This window comes from Anabrus simplex, chromosome 2, assembly GCF_040414725.1.
Source record: "Anabrus simplex isolate iqAnaSimp1 chromosome 2, ASM4041472v1, whole genome shotgun sequence".
In the NCBI taxonomy this organism is placed as follows: Eukaryota; Metazoa; Arthropoda; class Insecta; order Orthoptera; family Tettigoniidae; genus Anabrus; species Anabrus simplex.
Window position 1 is genome coordinate 701,553,276 of NC_090266.1, and position 26,422 is coordinate 701,579,697.

Consider the following 26,422-nt stretch of genomic DNA (forward strand, 5'->3'; position numbering starts at 1 on the left):
CCAAATATCCTTTCATTCCCATAAGGTACCATTTGGACGGGTACAGTGTTAAATCATTTCATGTGAAATTTTATTTCTCTTGCCTCTTTTCTTCTGTAATATCGCTCCACTGAGCGAGTTGGCCATGCAGCTGTGAGCTTGCATTTGGAAGATTCGAATCCTGCTGTCGGCGGCCCAGAAGATGATCGCTTTGTAAAAATGAATGTTTTTACCTTTTGGATGGAATAATCTTAGAATCGGAGGAAATTTATTTATCTTCAAAAGCCGTAGATATATCTATATCATTATTTGTTATTTGTCATCATTGCTTGTGACAGTCTGATTTTGTGGTTGACGGATGATAAGTTATTAATTGCGTTTCTCCTTTCCTCCGACCTTGTCCATTTATCTTTTTTTTTTTTTTTTTTTTTCATATGCTCTCCATGGAAAGAAACCTCTTGGCAGGTTGGGCTGACCCAACCCTTGGCCCCCATATTCACCAAAGCTGATGCCCTCAGACATTTTCGATGAGAGAACCCGCTAGTGGACATAGCGAGGAAACGATACCGAAGTTGATCGTTCGCATGCAACATAATCGCTGGGGTGCATAAATATCAGTAATGGAAAAAACGCGCGCACTTAATCGCTCATAATAATGGATGCATCAGTGATAGGGCTCTCGCTGTAACCGGACAGACAAAAACTGTCATTATAATGGGGTTCTTGTTATATGCCATACTCGCTAGAGCGTCCTTCGACTGTACTTTTGATTGAAAGGGAGATTAATTTCAGATTTAACTTGCTCATTTTTTTCTTTTTTCTTTTTTTCTGAGTGTTCTATTTTCTATAAGAAAATATGAACTAAGTTATATCTGTTAGTGTGTGTTTGTGTTGACTACAGTCATTCTGCTATTATAAAAGTGATGGGTAGATCACAACTTTTTATAGATGGCAGATACGATAGACAGTGGGAGGTGTTTTACACCAGTTAGGTCTGACGTCATGAGGTAGTTTCAGAAGACTAAGTCAGTAAATACTTTTTTTAAATTACTTTGTTGACATGTTGTCTATGTATGCTTAAAGAATCCTTAAGAAAGCAGTTTTTTTTTGGCTACAAATGTATCTATCTGTCTTCAGTAAAGGACAGGCTGTTATTTGATATGCACAAGGAGTTTCTACTTTATGTGATTACAATTTGAATAATATATTCTTCATGACTGATGTCCATTAAGTATGTGATGTTTGTTGTGTTTTATGCGTCTTACCTCCAAATATCGTCACCTTCTTTTTCCATTTTGAACTATGCCCCGCAGCCCAATTATGATACACGCTCTCATGTATGCAAGCCCTTTCTGTTTGCCTTGCTTTGAACTAACTGTCTACCTGTTGCAGTTATGTCATCTGTGACGCGTGTCCACATCAGCTTGCATACTCAAACATTCTCGACACTCTGCCTCTGTTTATGTAAATATTATCTTGACTTGCCTTTTGCTAGTCCTTGTCTGGTTACGGGTGTTTGAGCAGAAGTTTTCCATCTTTGGAGAGCTGGTTTCTCTTCTCATCATGTTCACTTGTCTACTTAATACGAAGTGAGAGTTTGAGAGAGAGAGAGAGAGAGAGAGAGAGAGAGAGAGATATTATTCCATGGAATGAGGATGTGGAATGTTAATCATCAAAATTGAACTTAGAATCTCACTTTCAAAGTTTTCCAGGCTGTATTTAAACAGCATTGAAAGGACTTCCTTATGTTGTGGCTTTCTTTTAGCTATTTTTTCATTAACAACTTGGGACATAGTTACTATATTTCAAATTTGCTGTCTATTATGGCCTTTTTTCTTTGAGAAAAAACTGTGCTTTGCCTAACTCTTTTCACCTCCGTCAACCGCATGGCATGTGAAACATACATGGTCTTCATATAATTCTGACAGCATCTGTGAAAAGATCAAACTCTTATATTTCACTTACTTCATGATCCTTAAACATTGCCTTCTTTGCCCCACTCCACCCCTCATATTTAGAGTAATTTTCTCAGTATTTAGATTGTAAGGTCGAGGGAATTCCTATTCCTTCCTCTTAGGAGTTCAACCGTTTTAAATTTGTTTTCTTGGATTTTATTCTTTATTTAGTTCATGTAAACCAAAATACTGTACCTGTGATATTGTTTGTGGAAATTATGATTCTCAAGAGTATGATTAAATTCTAGATAGGCCTATATTAACCTGTCAGTGCTTCACTTCTGGATAATAAATAAATAAATAAATAAATAAATAAATAAATAAATAAATAAATAAATAAATAATAATAATAATAATAATAATAATAATAATAATAATAATAATAATAATAATAATAATAATTGTTACCTAAGACTCCCTTTGATGTTAATATCCATTTGTATATGTATGCTCTCATCATTTTATGCTACTTAGGCTAATAGTAACTTTGCCAATGCCCTTATGTGAATGATGATGATAATAATCAGGCTTTGGATAATTACAAAACTTAAAAATGCCAAAATATGCACTAAAAAGTGTTTAAATATGCACTAAAAATGTTGAAATATGTGTTGAAAAACATAAAACTGGTAACAATTGGCATTCAATTTATATTATAAAAAATAAATGTTACACTTTCAACATCACCAAAATAAAAAAAACATCACATACTGTACCACAATAAAATGCTCTATTTTCTCAAAGAAATACATGTCTTTATTATCACATCATGATGCAACATGTTCTCAAACACAAACATGCACCTATTTTCACTTAAAACTGTTTTCTACTCAGGAAAACACACACTCTCTCTCTCTCTCTCTTGCTGTCTCTCAACATCTCATGCCAAAATTGGAGCATATTCCAACTTAAAAAAAAACAGAGACCTCCTGTATCACTGCACGGTCACTTTTTCTTTGCCTTGGGGAACTCCAGAAATGTTTTTAAGTTGGAGGAGAGCAGAGTCTTTTTTTACATTATACTATGCATTTTTCCCAAGAAAACTTTATTTGGTAGGTTCATTAGGGATCTTTCAACTTTTTCAGCAGTTCCAGTTCTAATGTGAAGGTACGGTCCTTTTTCTTGCAGTTTCTTGACGGCTAAAGGCATGCACATCATAATTGGAACTTATGAATATAAGTTGCTCACGAAAACCATATTTGCTGAAGACTTCTTGTGCTTGTTTAATATAAGCAGCTTCTTCAGATTCAAGGCCTTCAATTACCTCTTTTACTACTTCATAATAAGCAGCAGCTTCGAGCTACATTCCCCATCTTGTGTGAATTGATGAAGGCGGGAGTGGCACATTACCAACTGTATCCAAGAATATAATATTCTTGTGACAAGGAGCATTTAGAAATACCCTTTTCACTGTAGAGTTCAAAATGTTTACTTCAGGAAAGGAAGCCGGGACTGCTTCAGTTACTTGAAGTCTGTGTGCTATACACGTGATGAGTATCATCTTGGGTTATAATATCCCAAGACCTTCCATGACTTTGCACATGTAAGGTGCAGCATCAGTGAAGGCCATGAGAAGATGATCATAGAGAATGCGTGATGGCCATAAAAAACATAGTGTGTCATTGAAAAATGCAGCAACTGTTGAGTGATTCACGTTATTGCTAGGTAACATGTTCATAGTAAGTAGACATGATTTGTCTCTCTTCTTCCTCTCCTAAAATTCCAAACACAAAGTTAATTACAGATCTTTGATCTATGTCCACTGTTTCGTCTAGCAAGTTCCAAATATATTTTCCATCAGCCTTTTCCATTAATTTACCTGATGTCGCTTTATAAAACTCAGGAACGTAAATCTTCCTAATTTTTGATTCATCTGGGTCTGGTTGTTTTGTATGCTTCTCCAGAAACTGAACTAAGTTCTTATTGTTTAGTTAGCTAATGAGACAAATGCTTTACACAAGTCTTCATTGAATTTGCTTTGTCTTGGTCCAGGTGTAACTAAGGCTGTGGTTACAAGAGGCTGTTGTTTTTGTTTCAAGTTTACTATTTTTAATTTATTGTTTTGTCATTTGAAGATGTTATTGAACTTGATACTTTTTAGTTGCTGTTACGAGGCTGTTCTACACTATTTACAAAACAAAATACTTCTGTCAGTTGAAAAGTCTTCAAAGTTGGGTGCATATGCTTTCAATACATCACTGCACTAATAGTTCTCTTCTCCGTAGGCTTTATAAATTATGTAGCAACAACACAGTCCTTTAAGCACACAACTTAAATGATATTTTGTCACAGATACTTCTGTGACATTGTATCTGATATATCGGTGACAAAGTAACAGGCTGTGATTTATCGACCATCTCTTGTTGCAGGTAGATAAAGCTATGGCCGGATATTGAGCTTGTGTCACTAATTTTAAGTGCACTACCCACCTGTCAAACAAGCTACCTACTGCTAATCAGCATAACTCAACTTCTTGAATGTGGCATGAATAATGCGCAGGTTTCCAGCACTTACATTATCTCCTTCAAAAAAAAAAGAAGGAAGAAAAACAGTTTACTTTATGTTGCACCAACACAGGTAGGTCTTATGGTGGTGATGGGATAGGGAAGGGAGAAGGGTGAGAAGGAAGTGACCATGGCCTTAATAAAGGTACAGTTGCAGCATTTGCCTGGTGTGAAAATGGGAAACCACAGAAAACTATCATCAGGGCTGCCGACAGCGGAGTACGAACACTCTATCTCCCAAATGCAAACTCACAGCTGTGCGACACTAAGTGCCAGCTACTTGGTGTATTTATTTTATCTACTTGGTGTATTTATTTTATGTCACATACATGCCAGATTGACCAATATTGTCCTGCAGAAGCTGATGTCTACACTCAAGCTGCAGAATACTTTCAAAATATGCCCCAACAGGAGGAAAGCATAAAATATGCTGTATTAAGATAAAACTACTCCACATATGCAATTGCATATGCAATATGTGAGATGCATAGTTATCTAAAGCCTGATAATGATAATCATATCTTCTTCTTCTTTCTTCTTTTTTGTACCGCTTTTCCCACACCTGCGGGGTCGCGGCTGCGAACTGTGTCACACATGTGGATTTGGCCCTGTTTTATGTCCTGATGCCCTTTCTGACGCCAACCTATATGGCGGGATGATAATGATAATCATATCTGGTAGTAATTTCTCATAATTTCTTAGTGTTTCCCCCCAGAATTTTCATCAGCCGGGTGGCACAAATGAGGGCCCAGGTGGGGAATACTGTGTAAAAAATGAATATGTTAAAATTTCAAATTGTTCCCCCCAGGGCATTAACAGTAATATCAGACAGGTAAACATTAACTGCAAAATTGAACTATTTTTGTGTTCGTATCATGAGCCATACATAACAGAGCATTTTGAACTTGGAGTATTCTACTGCTCATTCATAATCATGTAACACTGGGGCTTACCACGTGGTTGCTGTGGAGTGCCATATGGGTTTGTGACATCATGCGGAATCAAGTGCTTGTGTTACAGTAATCCGCTTGTGCACGATACTAGGTGATAGTCAAGCTAAAAATTTAAACTCCGATGTAATTGATGCAATTATGCTGACAATAATGAAGGTTTATAAGTTCAGTAAAAAGTTTTTCTGTATTTAAATTTCAATTTGGAGCACCCAGTAACTCCAACATGTATAAATGTTATGTAACTAGCATGGGTTATGTTAGTCGGGCGATCTGTAGAAATGGCAGGGCAGTGCACCCATTAAAAAGGTTTTGTAGGATTCCAGCAATATATAGCAGATATTTTAGATTCAGGAGGTCAAATGGACTGTATTGCTATTGATCTATCCAAGACTTTTTTTAGGGTAGTTCATGGGAGATTACTGACAAAAATGAGGGCAATTGGACTAGGCAGAAGGGTGGGAGTAAGGAGATGAGGTGCATGACTATGTGGTATGTATAATGTTATAGTTATTATTTTACCACCTATTCAGTACAATGCAGAATGTTAACATACGAGTTAAAACAAATTTTCTTATAAACAGTACGTTATATGATACTTTCAATACGGACCAAAAATGATTTTCATTACTTGTATGGTATGTTTCGAGCTGTCAGTGGTAAGTTGGCATGGAATGACATTAGTAGAAAGATAAGCTCGACTGGAACTTTGAAAAGTAGGAAAAATCATAATATGAAGATAAAGTTGGAATTCAAGAGGACAGATCGGGGCTAATATTCATTTTTAGGATGAGGAGTAAGGGACTGGAGTAAATTATCAAGGGAAATGTTCGATAAATTTCCAAGTTCATTGAAAAATATTTAAGAAAAAGCTAGGTAAACGATTGATATTGAATCTGCCACCTGGGCAAAATCCCTAAATGCAGATAGATGATTGATTGATTGATTGATTGATTGATTGATTGATTGATTGATTGATTGATTGATTGAAGGTGCTAAGGAGAACACTGCTTTCTATTGCTACTGGTATAATTAATGGGACAAATCTCAAAATTACTTTACTTAAATTTGTGAAGTATTTGGTTATACAGTGGACTCTTTATAATTGGAACTCCAAGGGGAATCAGAAAAAAATTTGAATTAACCAAGAATGACTATTGTAACGAATATATTGTACAGTACTGTATAAATACATAAAATTTAATAAGTAATGAATGAAATGAAATGTAATGAATAATTATTACAGTTTTATGCATGCTGTTATGTTGTCCTCTACTCTGGATGAAAGTTTTCACACAAAAATATACTTTATGATCACTAGTAAAACAACAGCATTAACACACAATTTAGCTCGTGTAACAATACACTAATTCCATTGCTCACTTATAAAAAGATAGTGATTTTTTTTTTGCTTGGGTTTGTTTAGTTTTAAATGATAGACAATATCTTCAGTTTCATTTAAAGCTTGTCATCAAAAACATTTGACTGAGCTTCAACGAATCTTCTTAAACTTCCTAGAATGGAAAGCTTCAGATGTGGTCGGTACACGTTCTTCTAGGTAGAGGTGGGCCGATGATCTAGATTTTAGGCCCCTTTAAACAACAAGCAAGCATCTTCTAGGCCTCCTCTTATCATTGGATGGATTGGAATTTTGTAGTACTTCTTGCAGAATCTCGTCTCCTGTCATATCTCCACATAGTGCAACTTCACTGTCAGCAGCTAAATGCACTTCAAAATGACATCAGTCACTACTTTTTGCTATCACTCAGGTTCCACGTGCATTTGGAACAATTTTTGTGTTGGTTTCTTTCTCCTAAGGTAGACGATTTCGGAATGGAGGAAGGGGAAGATTTCTGTTGGCCAAGTGCGGATTCCGCAGACAAGCGATGGTCAAGGCAATGCCGATCCTGCGCTCATTGACAGTCGGAGTGATAAACTGTTAAAGATAGCAGTACTTGACCATAACCAGGAAGCTAAAATAAAAATAGAGAATACGTGGGAATTATTTGAAGGCTTCAATTCATGGAACCGTTACAAAAGTAACTTGCAGTAAAATCCTGACTTTGAATTATCCAAATTTAAGCATCGCTTTATAAAAATGAATGTTTTTACCTTCTGGATGGAATAATCTTAGAATCGGAGGAAATTTATTTATCTTCAAAAGCCGTAGATATATCTATATCATTATAGTTGTTTTTTGTCATCACTGCTTGTGACAGTCTGATTTTGTGGTTGACAGAGGATAAGTTATTGTGTTTCTCCGTTCCTCCGACCTTGTCCTTTTCTTTTTTTTTTTTTCATATGCTCACCATGGAAAGAAACCTCTTGGTAGGTTTTGTGCCTTGGAATAATGATTCACTACTTAGATTGTTTATCTTCTCCGTTATTGTCTTCTGCTGTGCATAAGATTACTCATTCATACTTATAACTTACCTTTGCTTTATGTGTGTTGGAGCATTCATTTTACACATTCTTCCTTATCCATTGCTACCTTAGAACCTAAGATTGTCACAAGCAGAGATGATAAAAATGAACAAATTGTGATAGATATCTCTATGGCTTTTGATGATAAGTACATTACCTCGGAAAACTTTCAACTGATTTTGATCGATTATCCACAGCACGTAACTCCTGGGATGTGAGCACTTGATTTTCTTTCAGTAGCACACACTGCATCTGAAAGCACCAAAATTCTCAATGGACAGATAAATTTCAAATTTTATGCACTGTAAGATCACATCGTACAGAAATGTCTTTCTGTCTGTAATGCTGGTAATGGACATAAGACATCAAGTGTTTCTGCTGAGTTAGTTGCTGAGGCTGACCAAGTGATGTACAATAATGATGATAGTGATGATGTTGATGATAATAATTGAATGAAGATATTAATGATAATGGACTTTTTTTTTTAACTATGCTTTCTCTTCTGCTCTGTTTAGAGAAGTTGAAACCAGTTCCACCTCCAAAGCCATCATGTTCACCCACCAGACCTACCTTTGAAGATTCTCATAACTCTGTTTCTAATTCTCGGTAAGTTATATGAACTGTTCTGCGTTTCATTTTTTAAGACATATTGCAGATATGTTGCAGGTTTTTGCTCCTACTTTTGTGTTTCTTTATTGGCTTTTATTGTGACATTAAACTGCCTTATGAATACTTAGGCTAATAATGTGAGTTTTTATTTTGTGCATAGCTTTTAGTACCAGGAGTGTCATTGGGCATGTTCGGCTGGCTAATTCTGTAGCTGCTTTTCCTGGTACACCCCATGGGGGTGAACTGCAGGTACTGCTATCTGTGGGTGTGGCTGTATTTGTACAGACTAGGAATGGGAAGGAAGTGGCTGTAGCATTGAGAATGTACAGACATTTTCCTGTACTTGCAATGGGGCGACCACAGAAAAACGTTTTAAGTATGGCCGATGAAGGATTCAAACCCAGCTGTCTCCCAGGTACAGAGCTTGCAACCATAAATTGCCTTACCATAACACACGGAGTAAACTATTCAGTTATTTTGAAGAGTAAACACTGTATTTTATGACCTTTAAATTTCCTAGGTTATTAAGATATATTTAATGTTTATGGGATAAGGCCTTATCAACGAAGTATAATAACGTGGGAACAGTGTGGTAGAACTACAGAAATAAGCATTAACTTGTGAAGCCTTAGTCTTTTATATACATTGATGATGAGTCTTAATGTAGACTTTAAAAAAAAGATTTGCTTCATCTCTGTGTCATTTAACTGTGTTGTTTAGCGTAGCCTTGCTATGCAGACTGGAAAGATCACCTTAGGATGTTCGTAAATCTACTCACAACTGCACCTATTCCAACCCACAGGCAGATTGCCACACTCAGATGGGAGACAGTATTTCATTTGAAGTTGTAGCACTAGTGCAGAAGCATTAGAGATATGTTCTAAGCAGTGTTGTGAGCGTCCAGGATGGCACGATCTACAGTGTTGATGTGTGTGTATGCATAATCGCTTATGTCAAGGAGATAGTTTACAAGGCAGTTGCTCGTTGCGTGTGCTGTAATTAAAATGATGTGGTTCAAACATGGAAGCAGTACAGGGAGATTGGAACTATTGATGACTTGCCTAGCGCAAGTCGTCCAAGGGCTACAACTGCAGTCGATGACCATTAGCTTCAAATATCAGCTCGAAGAAACCCTGATTGCAATGCCATCATGCGGAATGATCTTCGGGCAGTCACAAGTCGCCATGTTTCAATTCAAACTGTAAGAAACAAATTGCATGAGGTGCAACGTCACTCTCAATGTGCATGGTGCGGCATAACTCTCAAACCTAGACATTATTGGATGCGGTACAAGTGGGCCGAACATTATTATAAATAGGAAAGGAATTCCACCTTATCCTATTTATAATTGCGTAATTCGTCAATACGGATATGAAGATTATAGATTACGAGACCCAACATTATGCGACTGGTCTCTTCAGAATTGGCATGAAGTTCTTTTCGCCGATGAGTGTCGCATAAACCTTGTTCCTGACCATTGTCGGCAATGTGTTTGGAGGCATTCTGGTCAAGCTTTGTGTCTCACTAGGGAACATCGGCAATGGTTGTCGCCGATCGCGATGAAACTTGGAAAAACATTGAGGTACACGTAAAAAAGATGTCGGCATCAATTTTGAGTGCCAATATTCATTAGGGCGTTAGCTAAGGGGCCTAAAAGTTGCCAAATTTCAAATTCCACGCGATCAGCGATGAATACCTGCTGACCATTGATGCTAAGCCGGCACACTGCGTGTTTGGAGACACGCCTCTGCACCTCCTCCCCGTCCCACTCCAACTGGTTCACCACCGCACGTTTCCATTCTCCCTGTGCTTGCCGGCTGCTTAGCTGTTGAACAGGACCGGCTCTATACTTTGCTTCTTTTCGTACTATAATTATTGAAATCCTTTAAATGACGTTCCGTTTCACACATAATGATAATAAATAACCTAAACTAATATGCCCATATTTTATTCAAATGTTATATTTTCATTCCTGCTAGTTCCGGTGAGTTGTCACATTCGTGGGTACAACTCCGAGTTAAGTACCACCGGGTGTAGTCAAACGTGGGATGGGGTACTGTGTCCTACCTACGCTTAAATTATTATTTACTTCTAAAACGCCTTAAAGCTGTCAATAGTGTCCTTTTAGAGTGGACATACATATGGAATTAAATTTAATCACCCACCACTAAATAAATCTCCCACCTTTAAACAACGTTAAATACCTTTTTATGTAAAGAAATTATGTGCCTGGGTAGAGGATCTCAATGAATGTAATGAGATTCGGTACCTCGGGATATCAAAACCTGGTTATAGGTCCAGATCATCTTTTTATGTACCCTTCCCGCCCTCCCCCCCCCCCCATTTCGTGTACGCTATCAGTTGTGTCATAACGAAACGACACCGCGGACGACAACAACAACAGTTATAAACTCCGAATTTGAAACTACTGGTATTTTCTGTATTGCGTACTCTGGTATAAGGAATAGGCCTATAGGTAGAATGTTTTTATTTGTGCTTGTACTGAACAATTTATTTATGTTGTGCAGTGACAGGCACAACACATTTCAATTGCAGCAATGGTTGTCGAATATAAATAAATTTAATGCATAGGCAACTTTGATATGACATGGAATGTAGTAAAGTTTGACGTAATGAGAAAAGCCTTCAAAAATAAAAAAAGATATGCATTTATATATGCAGTAGATATACAGTAATCACAGGCAGACCTGTAGTCTTACTTTACCGGTACTTTCGCGTTATAGCTGACGAAAGTCTATGTATTCAACGAGTATTGATATTAAAGTATCACACTACAGTCTTCTGGGTATAACGGCAGTTACATACGCAAAAAGTTAAATGGCAATTGTACGAAATGGTACAACAACAACAATTACAAGGCAACACAATAAATGACGCCGTATACATTACATCGGGCAAACTCCCCGTCAATAACTGATGGTAAACAAAAACAATCTTTGGTCTATTCGAAACATTGAAAAATAGTGAAAAGAAAACCGAAACAAAACACAATTAACAACAGGCACCATACTTTTTTTTTTGGCTAATTGCTTTACGTTGCACCGACACAGATAGGCCTTATGGCGACGATGGGATAGGAAAGGCCTAGGAGTTGGAAGGAAGCGGCCATGGCCTTAATTAAGGTACAACCCCAGCATTTGCCTGGTGTGAAAATGAGAAACTACGGAAAACCATCTTCAGGGCTGCCGACAGTGGAATTTGAACTCACTATCTCCCGGATGCAAGCCCAGCCGTGTGCCTCTAACCGCACGACCAACTCGCCCGATGCAAACGTTTTCATAAACATTTCAGAAAATGTAAACTGACTAATATAATGTGGAAATTACAAAGGAGAGATATGAGGAAGGCTGATAGAGTTTGCAAAGTGTAGCACCGGTTCTCTTCAACAGATAAGACGACGGGCAGGCGCGGGGAGAAGGGAAACGTGGGGCAGCGAACTGGAAGGAGAGGCGGAGGTGTGTAGGGGAGGAGGTGCAGAGGCATGTCTCCAGGCACGCAGTGTGCCGGCTTAGCATCATTGGCCAGCAGGTATTCATCGCTGATCGCGCGGAATTTGAAATTTTGCAACTTTTAGGCCCCTTAGTTAACGCCCTAATGAATGTTGGCACCCAAAATTGACGCCGACATCTATTTTACGTGTACCTCAATGTGTTTTCCAAGTTTCATCGCGATCGACGACTTAACCGTTGCCGATGTTCCCTTGTCAAGACGCTCTCCAGCACATGCAGCAAGGTGGTGGTTCCCTGATGTTTTGAAGTGGCGTTATGTGGAGTCACTGTATACCCCTCCTAGTCCTGCAGGGCAGTATCATGTCGGCACAATACAGGGTTGATATCTTCAGATTGTTAGTAACCACTTATCTTCAGCATGTTGGAGTAGAATTTGATTTAATGGATGATGATGCACCATTGTATTGAATTCCGAAAGAATTCAATGTGGTATGGTGGTACGTTCTGTTCCTGTCTATGATTAATGTACTATGTAGAGTTGTAGGAAGTGAGTTCTAACGTGGAAATAAAGTGTTTCTGGACCCATGTCCAGGTAACATATTTTCTTTTTGTACATGTGAGGATTGTGTTGTGTTTGACTTACCTTATTGTTACGCACTGTAAACATATTGGACTTCAAAATACCGTGGCAATAATTTTGCAAGAAGACCATTTCAGAAAACATATCGAGTGGAAATGTCCCTAGAAACAAAAATGTTTAATTTCTTGTCAGTAATGTGGTGCATTTTACCTCAATGCATATTTTCCAGGGTACATCTTGGCATGGGAAGGAATTGAGGTGGTCGACGTAAAAAGGGCCCATAAACGTATGGGCCAGTTTTATGCAGAATATATAGGTTTGTTTGTCTGCCATTTTCTCTAGTTTATAATGGCGAAAGATTCAGCTGGATATGTTGAAAACTGCTGTTGTTACACCTGTTTAAAGTAAGCTGGGCAACTTTTCCCAATTCGTGATCACAGCTTCTCACAGTGTGATACGAACTTTGGACTTATCAGACAGTACATTAACCAGAAAGAAGTGATTAGGAATGCCAAGCCTTATCTTACTGCAATGGTATTGTACTGCGGAAACCCTTCTCCATTTTTGAAGTTACAATGGAAATGGAGTGGACCGGGATAAGTTTTTATGTCCATTCTTTCTGGACAAGCCAGTATCCAGAATTAATGTCCCATTCACAATAATGCAGTATGTGATCATAAACACAATGTGAGCTGGTCCTGTTTTATGTTCTCACATCTTTACTGAAAATTTCAAACTTTTTCCACATTTGGAAACATCCTTTACAGACAAGAAAACTTCAGCATTAAAAAGATCACTCCTCCAGACATCAACCAAAAGAAAGTGAAGGATGTAAGAAGCCTGAACAAATTTTTGCCTGAAGATGATTTTGCGTTTATTGAGGTGATGAAAAACCAAGACTGAACAATAAATGAAGTAGGGCCTTTTGATATTATTCTCTGACAATATTAATGAACCAAGATTGAGCAGAAAATTCTATTCTCTGACAATACTGATCTATTGTAGCTACAGTACTTAATTTTTGCACAAACTCAATCTTTGGTATTAATATTGGATTACATTTAATTTAAAGCACTATATTTAAGTCTTGTTTATTGAATTTTACCCTTGAAAATGCTGTCTGCATAAAAAGGGCTCATAATATTGATTAAAATTTCTTATTTATCTAATTCATGAGTAGGGTTTGTGTTTTTTAGCATTTGCGATAAATGCGAAATATGTTGGAAACTTTGTCAGTGTATGTGCTTTCATCTTATATATCCCGTAGGAGTGGTTTTTAGCAATTTCAAATTAGCAATAAAATGCAAAATTGGTTCAAAATGCGAAATTATACAATTTGTGCGAAATAGATGCAAAATTCTCGTTTTTTCAAAATAAACATACATCTTTTTAAAAACGATGCATTTTTCTTAAAAATGAGATATATGTTGTTATTTATTTCAGGGGAAAGAATTATTACGGCGCCTTAAATCATTCAATGTGTGGAATATCTTTCAACAGCCAAAGAGCAGTGCAGAGGACAACCAGTCAAACAGCAAATACACTTTCAAGCACACACGTTCATTCTCTTTGTGTTGCCCCTTAATCATAGTTGGTTATCTGTGACATAGTTGTTGAGTAGTCATTCTGTTTTAAAGTACGGTAGCGTTTTATTTTATTGTATGGTAGCCATAGGTAGTAGTGAAGTGACAGTCAGACAGAGTGCCGAGAGTTACAAATCGGGACATTTTTATGTAAGCGATACTGATAGGCCTATATTGATGTGCCGATTTTGCAATCAAAGACGAATGGAAGAAGAAAGACGTTTTGGTATTCTTCCTTTGGCTCGGAAGGACTGCAGTGCATTTGGCCTCCACGAACAGTGTTGATTTAGAGAGTTTTTTTTAAAGCAAGTACAACATGATCGGTCTCGAATGAAGGAGGATACCATTTAAACAATTGGCATGTTGTACTTCAGTCATCATTGAAATTCCTCTTCCTTGTAGGTGTGTTGTACTGTGATAAATGAATATGTTCAGATTAGTATTTTTCACTTTGAAATTGTGTTTGTAAATTTGTTAAAACTTCTTCAGTCATGTGTTGATGTCTGCCTTATTTTCCATAGTGTATTCAAAACTGCATGACGAGCAATGTGTGATTAAACAGTGTGATTTTACTCCCAACTGTTGTGTGTGCAATTTAGCAAATTATGTTATTCGTATCTGAATTAAATGTTCCAAATAATAACAAACACTACCAGTACAGTATGGAAAAGAAATAAACACCAAAGACAATTATTTCCTTTCCTTTTTCTCCAAAACGAGTTTTCACCTATGTGCCCTGTTTACATTGACCGCTTCAATTGATTTCCTTCTAATCCATATATATATATATATATATATATTTCTTTTTCAGAAGACGTTATTAGGAAAAGATCCTTCTAAACAGGAATGGTGGCATTGAAAAAAAAAAAAAAAAGAAAAGAAAAAAGAAAAAACAAACTACATGGTATTCAATATTACTTCCAGATTTATACCTCATGAATATTCGAGTTTTTATGAGAAAATACTACATTGGTGTAATGTAGGAAACAAGTGGCTCGCTAAGAAAGTCAAGTTATGCATGTATGTTTGTCCATAAATTGTCTAGTTTTTTGGTAACTGTTTGCAATATTAATAAATGGCAATATTATGTGGAAAAAATGAATTGGAAAAATATCTCTGAAACATGCTAAAAGGGATTCTGTCAAATAACTTTGGGGACTTTTATGGGCCAAAGATAATGTTCTGCATATTTTTGTGTAAATACAGGGATTTTTTGATTTGGCACAACTAATATACAGTATGTGGCTGTGTAATTCGTACAGGTTTCAATATCTTACCAGGTCTCATATATTCACATTAAGGATTGAAAAACTGAAATAAAACTTATATTACGGGTAAAAATACAGTTTGTCAATGACAGTTCGTTAGTCAAAACCATGCTTATTTACATACAGGCAGGAAGATTTGATATGAATGTGCCGGCATCGACAAATGGGTGTACCAGTTGTATTCGTACAAATTGACAGGATGATGCGCATAGTTTTTTTGCGATGCACTGAAAAGCCTCGGTGATGGCATACGACTGATCAAGTGGGTTAGTCTAGTTCTTAGTGTATCTGTGGTGGACATGGGTAGGAGTGCAGAGTTAAGTATGGAGCTTAAGAACACTATACATAAACTGGCACTTAAAAGGATTTTCATTACGAAAGATTGAACAGCTGGTCAATAGAAAACATTCTGCGGTGCAATATGTGGTTGATAAATTTAAATGCAAAGGCACAATTTACCCCTCAGCGTGGTGGATTTAATTGCCCAGTCGTCTATGTGTTGTCGGAGGAATTCTGAGCGCGGTGTTTAAACTTTTCCAGATTCGTGCAAGGCTTTATTCAAAGCAACACAACTTTGGTACTATTTTACGGATTTCAGTAAAACTTTCACGTGCATGTTTAGAAAACTCCGTTCTTTTGGAAAATATGATACTATTTTACCTTAATAGTTGAGTTTGGTGTGGAACGACTTGAAGCATCCCTCTGTGCAGAGACCTGCTTTGCAGTCTGGACACCAAAACACTGTGTCTCTGCAAGTTATGAATCTCATTATAACCATGTTGGATTTCAGAGCATAGACATTACAACATTAATTAAACCACCTTTCCAATACATAACAATCCTTATATTTAGGGGATAACCATTATACAAATGTTAGAACTAGGACATGTTTCACTTATACTTAGTAAGCATCATCAGCTAGAAAAGGACCTAAACCAAAGATAGGTCAGGGCCCTGTACCCGGTTCATATAATATAAAATGTTCCATAAGGTCTAATATTACATTGATAAAAACTAATTTTAACAATTTAAAACTGGTCAATAAGACTATATTGTGTCTATTAAAGGCAAGTGGTAACTATAAAATTGCTGAAATACATATGAGATGAGTGAAATGGAAGTAGTGCAGTGAGTTACTATGAGTGATCGTTCATATAATGTTCGAAATCATAACAAATTTCACACAGTGGCATCTGAATGCTTATAATTAGGAACTTTTTTTTTTCCACAATAAGAGTGGGCTAGTATGGATTTACGAGCTATGATCTCATTTCACAGATTAAAATGTAGTCAGGTATGTAGAAATCACATGATGGGTTGGTTGAAAAACGAATGTTGTGAAGATACTTAAAGATGTCACCTGAGTCGGCATGAGCATTAGGGACTTCCTCACGTTGTCTTCGACTGTTATTATCGTGTGTTGGCAATCTGTTGAATTCCCCACTTGGAGCTCATGACAACAGATTGCGAATTCAACAGATTGCCAACACACAATAATAACTGTCGAAGACAACGTGAGGAAGTCCCTAATGCTCATGCCGACTCAGGTGACATATCTATTTTCACAACATTCGTTTTTCAACCAACCCATCATGTGATTTCTACATACCTGACTACGTTTTAATCTGTGAAATGAGATCATAGCTCGTAAATCTATACTAGCCCACTCTTATTGGGAGAGAGAAAAAAAAACCTGTTCTTAATTATAAGCATTCAAATGCCACCGTGTGAAGTTTATGATCTTGAACATTATATGAATGATCACTCATAGTAACTCACTGCAACACTTCCATTTCACTCACCTCATAAGTATTTCAGCAATTTTGTAGTTAACACTTGCTTTTAATATTGTCTGGTTTTAAAATGTTAAAATTAGGTTTTATCAATGTAATGTTAGACCTTATGGAACATTTTATATTACATGAACCGGGTACAGGGCCCTGAGCTATCTTTGGTTTAAGTCTTTTGCTAGCTGATGATGTTTACTAAGTATAAGTGAAACATGTCCTAGTTCTAACATCTGTATAATGGTTATACCCTAAAAATAAGGATTGTTATGTATTGGAAAGGTGTTTTAATTAATGTTGTAACTTCTATGCACTGTCTCTCTCCGAATTTTCTGTTTGTAGCACACGACGTAATCGGATACATTTTGAAAAGTTTGGAGGGTCCCTGATAAACTTTCGTCAGAACCACTCAACTGTTCTGAAACATCCTCTATTTCCACACTCGATAACCCGCACTTGTTTATAAAAGCCATCTCCACTCAAGACCAACGGAATACAAGACAGCGTGTGATAAGAAAAAAAGGACAAAAGAAAACAGTCTCAAGGGTGCCCTGAATAGATAAAATTTATGATTCTGTTGAGAGCCAGGTTCTTCCCCGAGAGGAAATGAAGGTATAATGCAAGAAGTGTGCATAGTAGTCGCCAGATAGCAAACAAAACAGTGCTTACCCCTGGTGGCAGAGATAAACATTCCTTGAAATATCACTCGAATTTCAGTGACAAAATACTATCGAAATAGGGACAAAGGTATATAGTTCAAAAGCTCAAACCTTCCGCTTCAAGCAGAAATGAGTCAAAACACAAACAGCTTGGATCGTAACCGCTAGATCGCAGTACAGTACACGTGCGCACCGTGTGAGCACAACTCGTCACTCCACCGTGTGCGATGCTCACTGCATGACAAGCAGTACTCTGCACTCCATGCTGACAGGTTAAGAACATGCCAAGGAAACCCAGGAGAAAGTGTTTTAACTGAAATGGAAGAACGGTTTGTTGTTCGGCTGATAAAATCAGATTCCAAATTAAGTGCACCAGTATTGAGGCAACTCATGGAGGAACAAACTGGAAAGATGATCAGCAACTCCACCATCTGTCAGATCCTGTATCGGCATGGGTACTATGGAAGAATCCCTCGGAATAGGCCATACATAAATAGAGAAAACAGACGGCTTAGACTGACATTTGCTAAGGATCATGTAAATGAGGAGAACGAATTCTGGAATGATGTTATCTGGTCTGATGACACATAAATAAGCCTTTTCAGGTCAGATGGCATCCGCAGAATATGGAGAAATATTAGTACGGGCAATGATGTGGCAAATACACTCCCAACTGTAAAATATGTTGTTGGGTCTGTAATGCTTTGGGGCTGTATGTCGGCCGGAGGTGTGGGTAACGTACATTTCATTGACAGAATAATGAACAAGGAGGGCTATAATGCGATCCTGAGGACAAACGTGAAGCAGACTGCCGAAAAAATGGGGATGCCACCTGTGTATATGTTCCAGCATGATGGTGACCCAAAACACACTGCTGACATTAATAAGACTTGGTTGATCTGGAGCTTAGAAATTTAAATCACATTGAACATGTTTGGGCTACGTTGAAGAGGAATATCCGTAGGCAACGTGTGTGTATGAAGGAGGAAAAAAGTGTGATTCTTCAGGAATGGCAGAACATCAGCCTGGACATGTGCCAGAAATTAGTGTCTTTTATACGGCGATGATGTCAGGCAGTTATAAAGGCTAGGGAACATTTCACTAGATACTAACATGTTCCAGGAACCCTTTATTTTTTGTTTAGTTCAAGGGTTCAATTTGCTTGTACAAATAGGAAAGATACAAGATTATGGGTGCGCTTTTCTTTATTAGAAGCTTTATGTTTTGTTAACATGGTTGCAAACAGATATAGTAGATGTTTTCGGAAGGTTTTGTTGAATATACACTGACTGACAGAGCAAATGCAACACCAAGAAGGAGTGGTCAGAACTTTATGCCAATTGCAGGGTAGACTGACGTCACTGAGGTGTGCTCATGATGTGAAATGCGCCGCTGTGCTGCGCACGTAGCGAACGATAAATGGGACACGGCGTTGCCGAATGGCCCACTTCGTACCGTGATTTCTCAGCCGACAGTCATTGTAGAATGTGTTGTCGTGTGCCACAGGACACGTGTATAGCTAAGAATGCCAGGCCGCCATCAACGGAGGCATTTCCAGCAGACAGACGACTTTACGAGGGGTATGGTGATCGGGCTGAGAAGGGCAGGTTGGTCACTTCGTCAAATTGCAGCCGATACCCATAGGGATGTGTCCACGGTGCAGCGCCTGTGGCGAAGATGGTTGGCGCAGGGACATGTGGCATGTGCGAGGGGTCCAGGCGCAGCCCGAGTGACGTCAGCACGCGAGGATCGGCGCATCCGCCGCCAAGCGGTGGCAGCCCCGCACGCCATGTCAACCGCCATTCTTCAGCATGTGCAAGACACCCTGGCTGTTCCAATATCGACCAGAACAATTTCCCGTCGATTGGTTGAAGGAGGCCTGCACTCCCGGCGTCCGCTCAGAAGACTACCATTGACTCCACATCCTACTGAGTCGATGCCGTGCTCATTGTGTAACCTGCATATCGGTTTGAAATAAACATCAATTATTCGTCCGTGCCGTCTCTGTTTTTTCCCCAACTTTCATCCCTTTCGAACCACTCCTCCTTGGTGTTGCATTTGCTCTGTCAGTCAGTGTATGTTCAGTGAATAAAATCCTTTTCAGTTTATTATTTTCTGGCAGTGCGTTGAGGTACTAAAGCAAACAGCCCGTACGAATAGAAGTCATGTATAGTATAATCTTTGTTTTTTTTCAAAACTGGTTTGTACTGACTGTGGCTCTTTTACTGTATGCCAATTCATTTAACAGTGAGTAAAAATTATTTCACCATAAGTTGCCTTATTGGAGCACGTACATTGGAAAAAGCAGTCAAAATTCCAAAGTGAGGTACACGGGACACATTAGAGCACCCAAACTTCAAACAGAATCTGCATTTGCAAATCAGTTACTCGACACAGGATATAAATATCTGGACGTCAAAACAAACATTAAATATCTCCCCGTCAGTTCTAAGAATGCTCACTTTATCTTCAAGCACTGACAATCAATCTCAATGAACAGACATAATTAAAATCATTCACATAATTCCACCACATCATGCAATATTCCAAACCCTTTTTCCTAATCATGATGTTGGCAAGAAATACATAACGTCAGGGGTTTCTAGGGATCCTTATTGAAGAAAATTGGTTAAAAGCCTTCCAGTGTGCTAACTTGTTTTACAGTAAAAATCTATATTAAAGTAGTCTTTCTCCTGCATAAGTTTCATGGTAGATATTACAGTTCAGCCATTATTATGATTTACTGGGAGTAAATTGGACTGTAATTAAATTTCTAACATTCTTTTATAAATATATGATACTTTTTGAGTATAATGCAAAGTATCATACTTATTTTTGAGAGGAAAAAATCCTATTTTGCCTATTTCATTTTCTGTCCGTCTCTCTTGTTTGTCCAAACACTGATGCCTATATCATGGAAAAGCTGAACTTGGCTCTCCTTCCCTTTCCCAGAATCATTACGTATTAAGGCAGTCTTGAAGATTCAAATACTGGTAGTTTTTTTTCTTATCAAAATGCTAAATTCATTACTTATTCTTTCTGTTTTCTTCTTTCTTTCAGAAGTGCAGTATGTGCCTCTGTTGAAGATTCAAATTTAAGAAGAGTAAAGGGTTGTTTACAAGAGAGATCTGGGGGCTTCATCGATAGCAACACTCAGTCTTCAAGTTTAAAACAGTATAAAAAGAGTGATACTCTACCATGTAAACCACCTATACTTCCTAAGCCTTCAGCATCTTTTATTCGTGGTTTGCCAGTGAAGACATTAAATAGTGATATCCTGCAAAATCAACAGAGTTCTGAATTCAAAGAAGAAGTGTCATTAAATAACACAAAACTATTTGTTTCTACCACTGAACAAAGTTTACTTAATTTGAAAACAGAACGTGCTTGTTCTTCCCAAACTCTTCCCATAGTTGGAAACAAACAGGGAAGTGGTGTATCCAGTTCAGTTCCCCCGTTGGTACTGCGGGCTCCAGTAGCAAAGTTAGATGAATTTGAAAATTTCAATGACCATTTTAATCCTACTAGACCTCCACGTTCTCCAAAGAATAAGATTGGAGACCCATTTGCAAAATGTGACCCCACAAAGCCTTTGCTTCCAGCCAAAAAGAAATATTTGACAGAGGTTTCTGTCAGTAATCAGAGAGTTTTTCAGTCCAGTAATTATGGTAAGAGCATGAGCCTGAACAGGTCTGATGCTTTACGTTTTTCAGAAATCCAGTGCAAACATTCCAGCTTAAGAAGAAGTATTGTCACTAGAAGTGTCAAGCAGGTAATTGATAGTGGTGATTCAGTTAATACTCACACTAAGAACTCGCCTGTACCTCCCCCCAGGCGAAGGAGAAGATCTGATCCTGATCCTAATCAGGGTCATGAAGTTACAGTCTTTCATGAATCTCGGTCCATTGACAGCACCAACAATCTTTCTGACTTGGTACCAATTTATGCTCAAGTCAATTATAATTTAAAAAAGAATCGAAGAGTTGAACTAAATAATTCTAATCCTGTAGATCAAACTTTTCACCAAGAAGAAAAAAATGACTGTGAATTTGAGAGTAGTTCCAATGATCAAGAACCTTCAACAAACACTATTGGTTTTGACATCAACAGTTGTTCAGAACAGTCAAGTGGAAAAGTAAATTTTGAAAGTAATGAATGTGAAGATTTGTTGCATAGTTCTGTTCATAATTGTGAGAACAAACACATTTTCGAGTCTTCCAAACTGAATGAAGGAAGTGCCCTTCCTTTAAGTAACCAGCGTCCTGAGGATGATCTGAATTGCTGTGATAATCTTGTTATCAAAGAAGATAAATGTGTTGATAGTGCCAGTGTTTATGTTTCTCATGGAGATAAGGCAGAGGAATATAACAGCTCAGTAGACAATCATATGGAACTAAAGGAAGTGCAGGATAAGTGTAGTGATACATGTGCAGATTGTTTACCATCCCATATTTTGGAATTGGTGTGTGATGACTCGCTGTCATCTAGCAAATTGGACTGGCAGTCGGCAAGGAGTTCGTTTCATAGCTGCAACGACAGCACTTTCAGTAGTGGTAGCAGTTGTAGTCTCATTGTTTCTGAAACTGTTGATGACCAGTTTCATGGTGATACTAAAGACATGCAGAGTAAAGTGGATAATCCGAATTCCTTAAACTCAGGGGATGAAGGTTCTGTAAATATTTGTTATGATGATTCGCTCAAGAGTGCAGGTGACGTTGCAGAAGGTGTGAACCTACTGAAGGATAATTGTAATACAATTTCAAATACAAATTTTGCTGAAGTGAATGGAAATTCTTACAGTGATAGTCAGTGCAAGATTGCCGCAAGAGAAATGTGCAGCTCAGTTGAAAATTATAACAACAATGTTGAACATACATCGTGCGATTCTGTTGCAAGTAAGTCTAGTCGAAGGTGCAGTCGTAGGTGGTCATGGGGTTGTTCTAATGACTTTCCAGACTGGCTGAAAGTAAAACTGTCTGGTTCTGTGAGGTTTTATGAAAGGGACTTTAAGAGAGAAAGGTCAGCAGTTCAAGACAGTGTTGATACTCAAAGATGTAGTTCTGTAGAAGAAAAGAAGGTAAAAGATGGAAGTGGTAGTCATGTTGGTAGAAAACTTTTATCATGGTGGGGATCTTTTGGAAAGGGCCATAAGAAATCGGGCAGAAGTAAGCGATTGAGTCAGTTTTACTGTGAACAGGAAGCAGCACAAGACTTTGAGGATCATTCTTCTGCCCATTACCCTAGGATTAATGTAGATAGTGTGCCCTCACCAACAGAGGGATTATCTTCATCTGCACCAGTGTTGCAAGGTGTATCAGTGTCTCAGGAAGGTTTTTCTTTGGTTCCAAAAACACCAAGTAGCATGTGCAGTGATATATCCATTGAAAGTGCAAATGTTGAAGGCAAAAGTGAAGTCATGGTTTCGGAAGGCAGTTTTGAAATCAATCAACACTCGGACTCTGAAGGTGAGGATATTGATAGTAGTTTTTCTATTGATGTCAGTAAATCCTTGACAGCTGATCAACACATTGAAAAGAAGGCATTTTACATTGCAAAAGAGCTAATGACTTCAGAACGAGTCTTTATTGATGTACTCAAACTACTGAATGTAAATTTTCGACAAGCAGTGAAAAATGCTGGTGGGGATTCAGTTATTCCAGAAGTAGAACTGTGTAGAATAATAAATAGTTTACCCCAGCTTCAAAGATTAAATGAAGACCTCTTGCGGGACTTAGAGGAGAGGATTGAGAATTGGACTTCTGTTAGGAAGATAGCTGATGTAATTGTAAAAAAAGGGCCTTTTTTGAAACTCTATACTACATACATTCAAAACTTTGAAGCTCAGTGTAATTATTTTGACGAGTGTTGTCAGAAATATCCAAAGTTTGCAAAATTGGTGAAGGATTTTGAAGCATCACCAATTTGCCAGAAACTATCTATCAAACATTTCATGCTAAAACCTGTTCAGAGAATTCCCCAGTACCGTTTATTGTTGGATGATTACTCGCGTAACCTAGATTCATCTTCTCCTGATTATGAAGACACTCAGACAGCGTTAAGAATTGTCAGTGATGTTGCTGAACATGCAAATCGAAGTATCAAATTAGGGGTAAGTCACGGCATTTGTCTAGTATTGTGTTAAAGTTCTAAATCTCATCATGGCTTGTTTTAGTTCACAGGGTGATCCGTTTGGGATGTCATAAAAATAAAATGTTTGGAATACATGGTGCATCATTTTTTAATGATATGGTATAATGGAGACAACTTGTAAAAGTTGAGAGATTGAGGTGGTAAGATTTCCCACCATGTCTGCATGGATGTTCACGCCCGTGGTTCAAGCAGGCCACCGGTTTCCGAAGATGGTGGCCACTCCACAGCTACGTGCTCAGTGCATGTTGGAGTATGTTCAGTTTGAGAGCAGAACTCGTGTTTAACAACTGTTCAGACTGCGGTACAGGTGTCATCTTCATGCACATAATGAAGTAGGGCGGGGCAATTTCCTGCTGAACGGTCTCCTTGCCTCACACTGGTGGATGAGTGCAAAATAGAAATGGAGAGGGACGGATCAGACTTGTCATCACCCAGAGCCCATGCAGTTCAACTAGTTGAATGGGTCAACCCAATCCTTGGCCCTCATATTCACCAAAGCTGATGCCCTCAGACATTTTCGTGTGAGATTCATCGAATAACATCTGTATATTAAAAAAACGAAGGGATATGCCAGATCTGTGATGAAAATTTGTGAACACATTTGCACAAATCATGCCAGAAACCTCGTAGGCACGTGGTGCAACCCGTCCGGCAGGTGTAAAGTTTTGATGAGTTTGCCACGGAGGACGTGTGTAGAACTAGACTGTTTCGCACAACTCTTGTGACCTATGTATATAAGTGCATGAAGTTACCAAGTCGTAAATCCAGTGGTTTATTTTCCGCACACATTTATTTTTGTGACATCTCAAATGGATCACTCTGTATAATGGTAGGTATTAATTTCAAATGTACAGCAGGCACAATTTTTATCAGTAAGAGCTTTGTCATTTGGATATGTTCTTAATTGCTGAGCCCCAGAAATTGAGGTTTAGTTATATGAAGAACTAGGCATTAAAATTTGCACCGCGTTTAAAAATATTGCTCAAATGACAAATATCAAGTTTCACTACTCTTCTTTCCATGTGTTTTAATTTAGAAGTAGGAGTAAATAATAATGCACAGATTGAAAACAACAGCTTTTTAACACTGAAGTATAAAAACACTTATACAGTGAAATACCAGTATAACCAACTCATTTTGTTCTTTTTCAATTTGCTTTTTGTCGCACCGACAGAGATAGGTCTTACGGTGGTGATAGGAGTGGGAAGGAATCGACTGTGGCCTTGATTAAGGTACAGCCCTAGCATTTGCCTGGTGTGAAAGTGGGGAAACCCCTAACCAACTCATAAGAGTACCGTAGTTATTTTTGTTATATTTGAAATTTTGTTAAACGGAAAATTATTTAAATTTGCCTAGAAATTGTATCCCATGACAGTGAATAAGAGATACTGTACTTGGGTGAGGTTATACTATATATTCATATAGGGAGCTATATTATACTGCAACTTCATTAAGAATCGGTACCATAATGCTAATTGTGCATATTCAACAGTCATCATTCATCATGCTCTTTTTTTAGAACCGAAAAGATAAGAACGTAAGGTACGGGAAAACTGAAAATCCGGGAACGAATTAAAACCATAAAAAATTTGGCTAAACATCAAAATAATGAAATGCGTATAATGATAATTTAACGAACAGACTGCAGTACTAAAGGGCCTTGACCTACCAAGCGACTGCTGCTCAGCCCGATGTTCTGCAGATTACGAGTTGATGCCTGGTCAGTGTGACGAATTCTCTTGACCGTTATTCTTGGCGCTCTAGACTGAGATTGCCATCTCACTGTTAGATAGCTCCTCAATTAACGGTAATCACGTAAGCTGCTGGACCTAGAACCAGCCCTCATATCCACGTAAAAATGCCCGATGTGACCGGGAATCGAATCCGAGTCGTACGAGTGAGAGGCAAGCAAGGTAGACCGCGTGGCCGGCTTCAAACATTAATTACATGAGTTACAAATCTCGATACTGTACATTCACTTTAACCGGGGAAACATGTCAGCAACTTTATGATCAGCCAAGTTCATCAAAATATGTAATAAATAACGCCAAGCCGAACAACGAACGATCACAAGTAGTTTTTAATTATCTAATCTAATACCGATAATCAAATAAAACACATCAGATACGAAACCGCCCAACATGGTGGCTAAATCTCTGTCTTTAATCTTCCGTTGTAATTTGGTCACCGGTATACTGTTTGTAGTAAGTTTCTGGAAATCTTGTACCGCGTAAATTAGGCCTACAGTGACTTTTAAAGGTTATGGTGAACTCGAGAATATGGTATTACATGTAACAAGCTTTAACAGCTTCATTTTAGATAATCCCATATTGACTACAAAAGCAAGTAGCGAATATTTAAGATTAACTTAAATATTTCATTTAAGTGGTCCACCTATTCAATACATAGATAATTTATTACATATAGTACATATTTTGTCCCCTAAGGGACATCATCAGCTAGAATAAGCTACAACAATATATCAGAATACAGAAATTACATTA

The 26,422-nt window shown here is 37.9% G+C and overlaps 1 protein-coding gene and 1 long non-coding RNA gene across 2 annotated transcripts in view; both read left to right on the forward strand.

Annotated features, from left to right (window-relative positions):
* The window catches only part of LOC136864386 (uncharacterized), an 85,980-nt gene extending 65,055 nt beyond the window's left edge, over positions 1 to 20,925 (forward strand). Inside the window, exons 3-4 of the long non-coding RNA XR_010859300.2 lie at positions 8,328 to 8,418; positions 20,829 to 20,925. This is a non-coding gene — a long non-coding RNA (uncharacterized lncRNA). The remainder of the gene's footprint in view (positions 1 to 8,327; positions 8,419 to 20,828) is intronic.
* Positions 20,926 to 21,444: 519 nt separating this feature from the next.
* LOC136863662 (FYVE, RhoGEF and PH domain-containing protein 6) overlaps positions 21,445 to 26,422 on the forward strand; it is a 204,628-nt gene continuing 199,650 nt past the window's right edge. Inside the window, exon 1 of the mRNA XM_067140027.2 lies at positions 21,445 to 23,877. Within this exon, the coding sequence (XP_066996128.2) occupies positions 21,445 to 23,877 (2,433 nt within the window). The remainder of the gene's footprint in view (positions 23,878 to 26,422) is intronic.